Here is a 12,955-nt window from a genome sequence, read left to right as displayed (position 1 = left end):
CTACTTGTCGGAAAAATAAAAAATAAGATTTAAGGAATTCAAAGTATGAACCCAGACTAATAAAATCGATTGGTTTCAGTATCCAATGAAATAAATTTCTATAATATTTGCTGATTGACTGATCTTATAGTATGAATAAATTAGGCAATTAACTTTATTTACTTCTCTTTTGTTAACTATAAAATGTTTATTTATGGTGAAACTCCATTAATCTGAATTATTATCAGAGGAAGAAAGTGAAGCGTAAACTTGCCCCCATGCTCTAAGCTTTTCTTCATATCACTGAGCTTTTAGAGCTATTTTTGGGTATTTTTAGTCTAAACAAACAAAATATTTCAAGCATTTATAACAAATTATAAAAACCGTAATATCTAAAAATGTTAATGTCTTTTCAAAATATTAGTAGAAAAGTAAGAAACTTTCTAATTAAATTTATTTTAATATAATTTCCCGTATATGTAGAAGAAATTTGTTATTTTTGTTAATTTTTTTACAAGAAATGTATATTATTGGTTCAGGTTTACAATCTAAGTATGCGCTCCTACAGACGAAAAAAACGCTTGGAAGTTCATCAATTTCCATCACTTACCTGAATTTATTTATTTCATTTTTATTGTAATTAATTCGTTCATTAATATAATAAATATTCCATTGTTCTTTGAATTATATTTTCACTCAATATATTGAAGATGATTATTTCATCAAAAGATGATTCTTGTTAACTTCCGCAACTAATTTTATATAAGCAGGACGTCAGAAACCTCCTACTTTAAAAGAGTAGTCGTTTGTACTTTGCCTTGATGCGACCTTGCAAAAAAACCAAAATAAGAAACTTTCACTTTTAATCGTGCATTATTTTTGTTTTATTTATTTCTACCACTACCTGCCAAGCAGGAATTGCGGTAATCAACAGACCCACGTGCGGGCCTTCCGCATTTTAGATTGAATTTAGGCGATGCATTGGTTTCAAATTACTGAGCTGAGTTCCATATACGGTATCGAAACGCCAAATGGAGCCACGGTCGATTCATGCGTTAAGGCGGTGTTACGCAGCAGCAGTAGAATTATGAAATCCACCTTCATGTTACATGTGAGCGGATGTGGTTAGTAAAGTCTTTAGAATATTCTTTCCGTAATAAGAATGTTCTTTCTTTAGAATATATTTCTAGATCGAAAGAAAACTTCATCTGGCTACAGCTGCAGAACATTTAGATGTTCGTCGGATGCAAACGATTTTAGACTTTTTTTTTAATTTACAAGATTTTAATCTATTAGTATTAATAAATATGTATTAAATTAGAATATTTAAAATTTTATTGCATAATTAATAAAGAGATAAGAATGAATAGTAAATAACCACCAAAAATGATACAAAAACTTATAAATAATAATGTCTTTTTTCCAGAATAAAAGTAACAGTTGATGAATTTACTTTATCCCATAATAATAATAGCAAAAGAAAATAAATATACAATCCTACATTTCAAAACATTTCTGGATTAAATTAAATAATAAATTAAAATTATTACTCCTAATTTTTTTATTTAATTATTTAGATAGTTTATGAATTTTTCGATCTTTCGTTACAGCATTTTAAATGTGTTTTAATCTTATATTCATATTAACTAAAATCTCTAGTTTTGGTGAAATTTTTATTTTTTAACTGTGAAAAATACAGTTTAATCGATTGTCTCAAAAACTTCATTAAAAGCTTGCTTATACTTCTGTATTTGTGAAAAAGTTAATTATTTGTTGTATGCGAAAAAGTACGATAATTAAAATAAGATTTAATATTTGCATTTGGTTATTAATTCCAAGGCGTCCATAAGTAAAATACTTTTTAAATAATCTTATTTTAGATGTAACAGCTTACTTTTTATAAAATATTATTATAGTGAAGTCATTGTATTTAACAAAATCTATCTATGAACTGAATTCTAAAAATGTATTTAAGTCATAATACTTTTTAAAAAATGTTTTTTCTTATCATTATTATTTTAACTTTCATTTATCAAACTTTACCTTGTTCTTATTCCACCTACAATTTTATTCTTAAGAAATAAAAATTGGAATTCCTTTAAAATAGCAATAAAAACATTCCAAAAAACATTTTTTTTTAAAAAATAAAACAGAGAGAGAGAGAAAGAAATGAAGATGAAGTAGTTCTAAACCTAACCTTTGCAATGGAATATATATAAATTTCCCTTTTTTTACAAAATCATTTGTATCTATTTAGTTATTTATTGAATTTTGAAAAAATAATTAAGATTTAAAGAAAAATTGCGAGCAAATCATTTGCACAGAAAAGGTAAAGCTATATGATTGAAGGGAAAATAAATTTAAACTTTAATGTACTCAAATGTAGTTATGAGATAATTAGAATTAAAGTTATTTCTTCCAAATGGCAAAATTTCGATTAATTTCTACTTATTTGAATTATTTTTTGCATTTAGAAAATTTTACAGTATTCTTTCTCTTCCTGCAGATCTAGAAGATATTTTTCTCAATGGACCTAAGCAGTCTACTTTATGGGAAATCTGCCACTAAAATCAACTGCAACTTTCTTTCGAATGCAACATTCGAGTCACAATAATCATAATTCTAACCGTAAAAATAAGAATCTCAGCCTGTACATCAGCTGAAATTAGTTATTAAACTTATATAAAAAAAAAATTAGAGATGACTGATCAGTTGATGAAAATAAAACCGCATAGACACCCACCTAAAACAATTTTCTTTCATAATATGATATTTTGCTGTAAAAAGAGTTGTTGGAATATGATGAGCAGAGAAACAACAGGATTTTTCCTATTTTGAAAACAACATTGGAATTAAAGCATTCTAAATTTATGCCGGCAAAAAATATCTCTTGTTCTAGTTCTATGACCGAAGGAAAAAAAAAAAAAGGTTTGCGCTATTTGTTCGGAATTATTGCCGAATAAGAACAAATGTGATTCAAGGTCGATCTTTTGTGACCGTAAATGAAGATGATTGTCTCATATTTTTTTAATGCATGTATAAAAAAGAAAGAAAGAAAAAAGACTTAGAACCTAAATTTGGAATCATTTTGATGATACATTAGATATTTTTTTTTTTTTTACTCTATGAATAAACAATAAATTTTAATCCTTCAATTAAGAGTTTAAATTGCATTAAAAAAATATTTTTTGTAGAAAAATAACAAAATAATGATTACAAAAATAATGTAATTTTGATATTTAATTAATTTTTAAAATTATTTATATTAGTTCCAAAGAATTTATGTCTTCAAAAAATAGATTTTTTTTTTCAATTTTTGCCTTATAAAAAAGCTGTATTTCGTTAATTTTAGAAATATATAACGAAAATTGAAAATCCGGAAACGCATTTTTTTTAAATATGTGAAACAGAAACCACCCTTATGATGTAAAGGTAGACAGCTGCATTTTTTTTTTTTTTTTTTTTTTTCAAAATATGCATTTATTTTCAAATTTTGTTGCGTATGTATGATATTCCTTTAATTGCATTAGGATGAAAATTTATATTAAAACATGCATATTATTATCAAAACATATTTTTTTATTACTTCTGGGTAGCAATATATTTTTACGATATTATTTATAACAAAAAATATCATGAGTTTTTTTAATTTTTCTAATTAATTGGATTCATTTTTAAAATTTACATTTCAAGTATAGTAAAATAAAAATAAATTCGCTGTACTTATTATACGTATATTCTCATTCATGTTAATTTTGCAATGATTTTGTTCATGATATTTTTTTATGAGCGTACCGATTAGTAGTGATAAACTTAAAGATTATAGTATTAAAATAAATTGCCTATTAGCTATTAAAAACGAATAATTTAGGAAACGCATGCTGCATTATGACGAAAATAACTCGGTATTTTTCTTTATACTAAATTTTACGACAGATATATTGTGATATTAACTTGGAAAAAAAACCTATAATTATCTCGCATTTTTATGAATTTCGTTGTCAAGGACGATGCGGGTTTTGTCCTTGTCCTACTTTCAAGCTCTCATCTGCTTTGAATAGCTCCCTTCATTATTTTTAATAAAAATATAATATATTAAAGTTGTAATATATATTAATAAATAAATAAAGTATAATATAATAAAATTAAAATTGAAAACATACTGAAATAGCTGACAAGTGCATTTTGTATTTTGTATCTTTCTGCAGTCACAATCAAATGCGTAAAAGATGTCGATTAATTATGTGATTAAAATTATTTCATGTTAATAATTTTTCAAAATAATCAGGTTTGGCAGGTAGCTGGTATATAAATATATGCATAATTATTTTATACAATTTAAGTTTTATAAAATCTGCTGTCAAAACATTTCCTTATAAAACAGTTTCAAACAAAAAAAAATAGTATCCCTTCTTAATATCTTGATTACTAAAAAAAAATTAAAAAATATTTAAATATATTAGTTAGGTACTTAGTTGAATTAGAGAAAGAGGCTATGTTTTTAAGTATGCAAAATAAATGTTTAATCGATATTATAATGATGAAATTAAATGTTGTTGTCAGTATCATGAATCATAAAATAGAACTTCTGGAAAATAATTACGTGATAGCAAGTCGTACATCTAGAAATATTCTTTATTTTTCATCTAGTTTTAAGACTAATTTTTGACACGAATAATTCATTTTTCATCGTCTATCATTTCAAAAAAAAAAAACCATTAACAATGACAAATGATTTCAGTATTCTTCTTATTTTTTTTCATTTGAATTTCATTAGTTATTCTGTTTTATGGATTTCTAGTCCATTGGTCGGAATGTACCAAATATGTATATTTTGCAATGCAAAACTCAACCGTTCCAATTCATTGCAAAACAGATAACTTATAATGAAACAATTGATTTTAGAATAATGCAGAACATGTCCTTTGTTTGTTTTCTCGTATATGAAATATAAAAAGAAAAAGTATTGTAATCACCAAAAAAAAAAAAAAAAACTCGAACTCGCTATCTTGAAGAAAAATCACGTTTCAGAATTCAATGAATTCGAAAAACATATGTTTGAAATTATGTCTAAACGCTTTGTCTGTCTATGATCGCGATAACTCAACAACTTTTTGATCTAGAAGAACGAATTTAGCATAGGATCTTTACACAAATTTATACATTTCTAACAAATTTTGCATGAAATCCGTTCAAAGGAAATCTGTCTGTTCGACTGTCCGACTGTTCGAAACGTAAAGAGCTAGATAGATAAAATTTGGTAAACAAGTTTAGCACCTATAATATAAAATTCATCAGACTTGAAATTATATCCATGTAGGAGTTGATCATCTATAATTCGTTACTTTTACATGTATATAAATACGATAATTCAAAAACGCAATAACTTTAATAAATGAAATTTGGTATGTGATCTTGTGATTGTCATTTCTGCCAGTTCTGTATCAAATTATGATAAGTCGAGGAGGGTTCAAAATACAAATTTGATTTTCTGATACTTGTGAATTACCCGCATGTCAGCAATCAATCGCCAAAGATTGTATCTACATTCAGTATGTTCGGTAAATATCATAATCTAAATCTGTTAATAGACATTTAGCAGACGATTCCTTTTCAGACATTTTATAACTACTACTATTTTTATTTTGTTAAAATATTATTAAAAAGAAAAAGCAAACGATTTTTTCTTTGATAAACATATTTTCTTAATATTATTTCATTGATATTTTATATAATAGCTGATGATCGATTGTAAACCTTCTGGAATCTGGCAATGTTTGTAATATACTCTGTTATGTTTAAAGAATAAACAAGCCGATGGAATTCAAATTGCTTGGAGTATTATTTTAGTTGTAAGAATTTAAGATGCTCTGCAAGCTATAGTTTGAAGTTTAAAAAAACGAGAAACGAGAAGCCTAGAAAACTAGAAAGCATGCAAAACAGTACAAATAATAAATTTATTCCAAAAATCAATATGCTCTTATTCTTTTTTGCCAATGTAGCGCAATTAATACACAAGTAATGGAATCTCACAATTTTCACAATTAATTGGATGAATAGGGAAATATCACCTTTATTAAAAAGTGTATAAATGATTTAGAGCGATTATTTCCATTATTTTTTTGTTGTGTTTATTTATTTTTTTAATGTTTTGGACAAAAGTTAGATTTAAAAATATTACTTTTCCTGGTTTCTGAAACGCATAAAAATATTCTTTAATCTCAGTTATTTATAATTTTCTAAAATAAGTTTCCGTTAGGTCATCCCTTCTAAAAAAAGGAAAAAAAGGTAGACTGACTGACTAATCCAAAGACATGTTTTTATTTTAGCATTTAAAAATAAAATTTTAAAATGTGACTTGGAAATTTTCTCTATGAAGAATTACACTGACAAGTTTCTTATAGGTTAACTACATGTGACTCATTTTAAAATGCGTCTTGGTTAGACAAGAATTGGAGCCCACACATTATCATAATAGTAAATGACTCAAACTACGCATAATCTTTTTTATTCATTTCTTCTTTACGAAAGTGGTGTTATTCACCTGCGACTTGAATAATTATCCATCTCATTTAATTCGAACACTTTCAATAATTCTTATAAATGAAACACGTGTTATTTTCTTTTGTGGGCAAAATTTTCTTTTTTATTCTAGGCAGAAACAGAATGTAAGTTTCAGAAAAAATAAGTTATTAAAATTAAAATATTATGAAATGTGAAATTTCTTGCTCAATATTTGTCATATCATTATTATTTACAATGATAAAAATTCTACAGTATGCACAAATATACATTGTATGCGAAATCTTTTCCAAAGAAAATAAATCTCCAAAGCAAACTTTATTTTATCATAGGATTTTCTTCAATCCATGAAACAAATCTTTTCTGCTGTCTACATAGATTGCAATAGTACTATATAATCCTATTAATCACTTTTTAAATTGTTACTTCCTCGTATAAGACACATACTTACAAAATAAAAGTGTTATAATTATAGTCAAAAAATTCGCCTTTGAGATTTTGAAAAATTTCCACGTTTCAGATTTCTATGAGTTAAAAAAAAATATTTTTGGAATTATGTCTATTGTCAGTAATTATGTCTATTGTCATATCATTATTATTTACAATGATAAAAATTCTACAGTATGCACAAATATACATTGTATGCGAAATCTTTTCCAAAGAAAATAAATCTCCAAAGCAAACTTTATTTTATCATAGGATTTTCTTCAATCCATGAAACAAATCTTTTCTGCTGTCTACATAGATTGCAATAGTACTATATAATCCTATTAATCACTTTTTAAATTGTTACTTCCTCGTATAAGACACATACTTACAAAATAAAAGTGTTATAATTATAGTCAAAAAATTCGCCTTTGAGATTTTGAAAAATTTCCACGTTTCAGATTTCTATGAGTTAAAAAAAAATATTTTTGGAATTATGTCTATTGTCAGTAAACAGGATAACTCAGTAATCCTTGAGTTAGACACAAATTAAATAATTTTCAAAGTACCGAAAAAAAACTCATAGGCTTCGGAGCCCCCCCCCTCCTCCCCTAAAGTTGTGGGAACCATATGTTGCCTTCTTTGCATATTTACTAATCCGGTCCTGTATGTATTCGATAATTATAAAACTTAAAAAGCAAGCTGGATTTTTTAAGTTTTTGGTTTAATTCCATTGACAAAAAAGCATCCAATAAGGCCTATTCTGTTTTCTGCACGGTATTACAAAGCTGAAAGCGATGATGGACTTTAAAAATAAAAATCTGAGCACCTGTGTTTTTTAGATCTTCATAATTTTCGAAGCTTTTTTTCCGGAAATGATTATTAATTATTAGGGAATATATGATAAGATTTCGGGGAGATCAAGTCCCCTGGTACTTGGAAATAATTTCCAAATATATACTTTGTATGCTATCGCAACAATTTTTCTAATTTTAATTTTAAAAGATGAACTTCTTTTCGAAATCTATTAGATTGTTTACATATTTTTTTAAAAAAAATCTTAATATTTATAAGTTATTCCTTTCTAACATTCGATAAAATGTTTCTTACAATAAAAAAATTAATAACTATCAAAGCGAAATTACAACACTAGTGGGAAAGCAGAATAGTACACGTATTTTCTTGACAACGGGATTATTAAAACCACTAATAAACTGGCTCTATCCAATTGTAAATTGCCAACACGAATAACCAAATCTGAATATGTTGTCCCAAAAATAATTTATTCCGTTCATTTCCATTTCGGACAAAACGAAAACAGAACTCACGCGTCGTTGGGAAACCCTTCAAAACAGCGTTGCCAGATTTAAACGCTAAATTGAAAAATTAGAAGTAATGACTATTTTTTTTTTTTTTTTTTCAAAAAATTCTTCTTTATTTTATTAAATGGATTCTGTATGAATAAAAATGTCTACTTAGCGAATACAAAACAATATTATCAAATAGAAAATTCAGTTTACAAGCAGTTCTAACAAATGGTTACAATTGTTCGAAACAAAAGTTTTCGAGTGGGCGAGAAATGCTTTTCTGTGGCAGCCTGTTGAAGCGATGTATCGACGGTAAACAATATGTCAAACTTTAATGGGATTTGTTTTTGAAGTTTTGTACACATACAGAGCCTTTATTCTTCAATTTTTATGAAAAAATTCGTAATATTATTGATAAGTTTTTTCTGAAAATTTTTGCTTTTTCAAAATGACATAGTTGATTATTCAGTGAAGTGTTTGTGCCATCGTTCCTTAAATGTGGAATATTAATTAGTTTAGACAGTTTTTATTTTAGTAAATATTAATTTTTCAATTTCTAATAAATTATTTAAAAATAATTTTGAAAATTTATTTTAATTCATTTGTTAATCTGTGTTTTTCTATTTATTTTTATTTACTCTTATTAATCTGTGGGAAAGAAGTTTTTTCAGATCTCATAAATAATTATTATAATTTGTTAAAATTTTCTTTTTCTTGTTAACGATCACAAATATGGTGTATGGAATCATAAAAATTGAAATGTAAACAGATTTTATCTTTTTTTTCTGTATAAATTTGGGCTCTTCTTTTCAGGCAAGATGTATCTCAAAACTTTTTCAGCTTCATTGTTTATTGCTGCGAGCTGTTTATTCATCAGGTAAGATACTTATTCCTCATTAAAACTTTTTTGCCTTGAGCTTTCCTTTTTCAAAATCTCCTTAAGAAGAATGACTTTATATAATGTTATCAAGAATTTTTTTCAAGCATAAAAGATTAGAATTTATTATAAAATATGTATCAAACATCTGTTGAAAATAAGTCTTGAAATCAGTTTATTTTCAATATTACTTTTATTTAAAAAAATAACCAAGGTATTTATTCTGTGTTGAACATTGAATCATCTAATCTTTTCCAGCAACATACATCTAAGATCCTTACAAATCCTTTATAAATAAATATATAATGTAATTATTTAAGTATGGTTGATATCCCTCATTTTCGATACAATCAGTCATTATGTTTGTATTATCATTATTTTTCTAGTCTGTCAATTAAAGGGTGGGGGATAGAATTAAAAACTCTGATACACCATCATTTTGCTGTATCTCATTGAGATGATACATTATCCCTATCTAATTATGTAAATATATGCTGATTTTTTACATATTAAGGTTATTTTTCTTACTCATAGATAAATTCTGGTTCTTCTCATTTTGGATAATTATTTCAAATTAATGTTTACACTTCAAGAAATTTTTTCAATGTATATACTAAGTTATTACGGTCATTAATTTGTATGCTGTAAGACCGGCTGTATTTCATGATATATGGATTAGAGAAATTGTTGAATTGCATAGTTTATAAATAGGATAAAATATTTTGAAATCAATATTAATTCTGCCATTCATTAACAATGTGAGAAAAATTAGGAGGATATTAAATTCATTATTTCATTTCTTTTTACATATTCAAATAGCTTTATTTCTGAAAAAATATGTACTAAAATTTAATAAAAACTTTATGCAGTTACTGGAGATGAATGATTAGTACAAAAATATTTTTCCAAATTCAATTTATAAAATATCAGCAAAGAAATAAAAATTTTTTAGCATTCAAAATTTTTTTAGACTTCTGATGTATTTGAAAAAAAGCAGATATATAAATAAAATTATATAATTATTTGCATTACTTTTTTTCTAGTGTTTCTTCACAGAGAAATTCTTCTATTTATACTGTTGTTGCACCTTCAAAATTGCGACCAGATATTGTTTATCATGTAAGCATCACTGTTCATGATGCACCAGCACCTGTTGATTTTAATGTGCAAATATTTGGAACAAATGAAGACCGAATCCCTGTTAGTGTTGTAAAAGATGTTCATGTTGATCCAAGTGAGATTTACTATTTCATTAGTACATTTTTTAAAGCAATTTTTAAGAATATTATAAAAATCCTTTTATTAAACTGGTATATATAAAGCATAGAAAATTTTATAAAATGCACACTTGCAAATATTCTTTTTTTAAAATATGTATTTGTCAATGCTCTCATGTGACCCTATTATTTCTCTTGCAGAACAAACTCAAATTGTAGATTTTGAGGTATGTAAAATTCACTTTTTAATTTTTATAAGTTTTCTTAAAATTTTATTTCTTATTTTAAAGAATATATAGAAATGCTGATATTTCCCTACCTTGATGTTCATTATTCAACTTTGTTTATGGATAATATTTGTATTTATTGACATTATTTGAACTAAATGCTTATATGATGATCATAAGCAAATGTTCTCATCAGAGAATATTTATTTATTATCAATTTTTGAATTTTTAATTTGATTGAAAAAATACTAATTAAGTTTACGTTTTTGCAAGATTTTAAATTTTAATTTGCTTATGAAAGTCTATTTATGACTGCATTAATTACTTGCTCTTTTCAAGGCCCTAATATCCAGTAATGATGCATTACTTTTTGTTTTAATTTCATTTATTTTTAGAATTTATACCATAACACTTGAATATTACAAAGTTTTGAAAGATGAATCAATCACATTTTGTATTTTTAATTTATTTATATTTGAAATAGAATATAAAACTTAAATTTTTCTTCCCTTCCTTCATCTTTTTTTTTTTAATAGAAAATGATAAATTATGAGATAATTTATTGTATTTTTACATATTCATTAATACTCTACATATTTTCCCCTTTAAAATGTTAATGAAGTTCAATTATATTATAGCTGTTTGATTGGAAACCTGGAGATTATACTCTAGAAGTTATTGGTCAAGGAGGTTTGACAGTTCGAAATTCTACAAAGCTCACATTTGAGCATAGAAGTTATTCGGTTTTTATACAGACAGATAGGCCTGTTTATAAACCTGGACAATTAGGTAATGAATAATTTATTATTATTGAGAAAAAATGTATATTATAAATTTTATATCAAAGAAATATCAAATGATCTATTTTCTTTTTTATTATTTAGTTCAATTCAGAGTAATTGTTACTAATCCATATCTTCTGCCAAGGTCTAGTCAATTACCAATTGATTTATTGGTTAAAGTAAGTATTTTTTTTCTTTCATATTTTTAATTTTGTTAAAAAGGTATTAACCATATCTGTTGATATTTAGTAGAATTCAGATAAAATGCTGAAGTGTTGTTTTTTAGAGTAATTTCAAAATTTTTGGGCTTTAAAAAAAATTGTTTGCTTTTTACTTTATAAGTCATTCAATAGTATCAATGTTATATATTTTTAATTTGAATAAACTTATTTAGATCTATTTAAAAATCTCAACACCATGGTAATTCTCTAAATTTCTGATTCTAAATTATTTTAAATCTAAAGGTGCATTTGTATATTTAAAAGGTTTCTATATATGCTGTTTATTTCTAAGAATTAAAATTGTATAACTTCTTAGCATGCGTGATGCTTGCTATATTTTCTTTAAAACAATTTGTTCATTCTTATTTTAATTTGAAATTCTTATTAAATATTTTTTTTCTGCTATCACTATGTTTGTTATGTGATGCATTAAAATCATGAAGAAACCCTTCTTATTAATATTTTGTATAAATTACTTTTCTCTGAGGGGATTTGTCAATCATTGGGTTGAACTTGAATGCAAATTTCTTTAGAATTCAAAAAGAAGAAAAATGTGTTTAAGCCACTTGGGATTAAAAATAATTTTTAATTACTATTTTTCATATAGTTTATGTATGTGTGTAATAAATTAAATTTGTTCATTTTTTTTTCAAAGAATAATTATTTTCTACCCATTTCTATGCATCCTTAAAAGGTATTTTAACTTCTAAGTTATATGAATTTACCATAGTTTCTAATAATTGTAACTGTAATTATGCTCCTTTAATTTTGCTTTTAGTTTCATTTCTAAAATGAACCTTTTTCTGTGCTGTTAAAATGTACCTCTTTTATACTTTTGTTCCTTTAAAATTTTTATCTGTGAAGTTTTGTATGTTTCTTTCAAATGGTTTCAAACTTTTACTTGATGAAAATAATATCTTAAGAATAAAATTAAAGTCATTTTTACCCTTCATCTGGCTGGAACATAGAAAGTGATTCCTAGTATATTCAAGTGTTGTAGTTTTAGGGAGATCGAAGTACTACAATCATTTGGCTATGGATTAATCCCAAAACTTTTAAGTTTAAAATAAACTGTAATGATTTTTTTAATCACAATTGCATTTACTTCAAGATTTATGACACAATAATGTTTTTCTTTTATTATATTATAATATTGTTGAGATTTTTGATAAAACAAAACACTCTTTTCATTTGAAATTCTTTAAATCCATTAAAATAATTTTAACAATTCATATAATTTATAGGTTATATAAGTTATGAAAATCGCATCTTTCAAATACCAAAAAAAAAAAAGATAAAAGGTGTTTTTAAAATATTTAATTATTTTTTGTAGTTTTTTTTTATTATTTACTGTCAATTTTAAATTATTTTAACATAAATAGTTATGCAATCTATCA

General features: G+C 25.1%; 1 protein-coding gene across 4 annotated transcripts in view; it reads left to right on the top strand.

The window, feature by feature from the left end:
- The first annotated feature begins 1,051 nt into the window (after positions 1 to 1,051).
- LOC129962557 (CD109 antigen-like) overlaps positions 1,052 to 12,955 on the top strand; it is a 44,276-nt gene continuing 32,372 nt past the window's right edge. The window contains exons 1-6 of one of the 4 annotated variants that reach the window (XM_056076318.1): positions 1,052 to 1,103; positions 9,048 to 9,111; positions 10,155 to 10,345; positions 10,530 to 10,555; positions 11,194 to 11,344; positions 11,440 to 11,516. In XM_056076318.1, coding sequence (XP_055932293.1) covers positions 1,067 to 1,103; positions 9,048 to 9,111; positions 10,155 to 10,345; positions 10,530 to 10,555; positions 11,194 to 11,344; positions 11,440 to 11,516 — 546 coding nt within the window. In that variant the 5' untranslated portion in view covers positions 1,052 to 1,066. Of the gene's footprint in view, positions 1,104 to 8,472; positions 8,769 to 9,047; positions 9,112 to 10,154; positions 10,346 to 10,529; positions 10,556 to 11,193; positions 11,345 to 11,439; positions 11,517 to 12,955 lie in introns of those variants that run through there. The other 3 variants (XM_056076317.1, XM_056076320.1, XM_056076319.1) reach the window with 3 other exon arrangements.

This window comes from Argiope bruennichi, chromosome 3 (genome assembly GCF_947563725.1).
Source record: "Argiope bruennichi chromosome 3, qqArgBrue1.1, whole genome shotgun sequence".
Taxonomy (NCBI): domain Eukaryota; kingdom Metazoa; phylum Arthropoda; class Arachnida; order Araneae; family Araneidae; genus Argiope; species Argiope bruennichi.
Note: the sequence above shows the minus strand (reverse complement) of the source record. Positions and strands in the feature narration are given on the sequence as shown.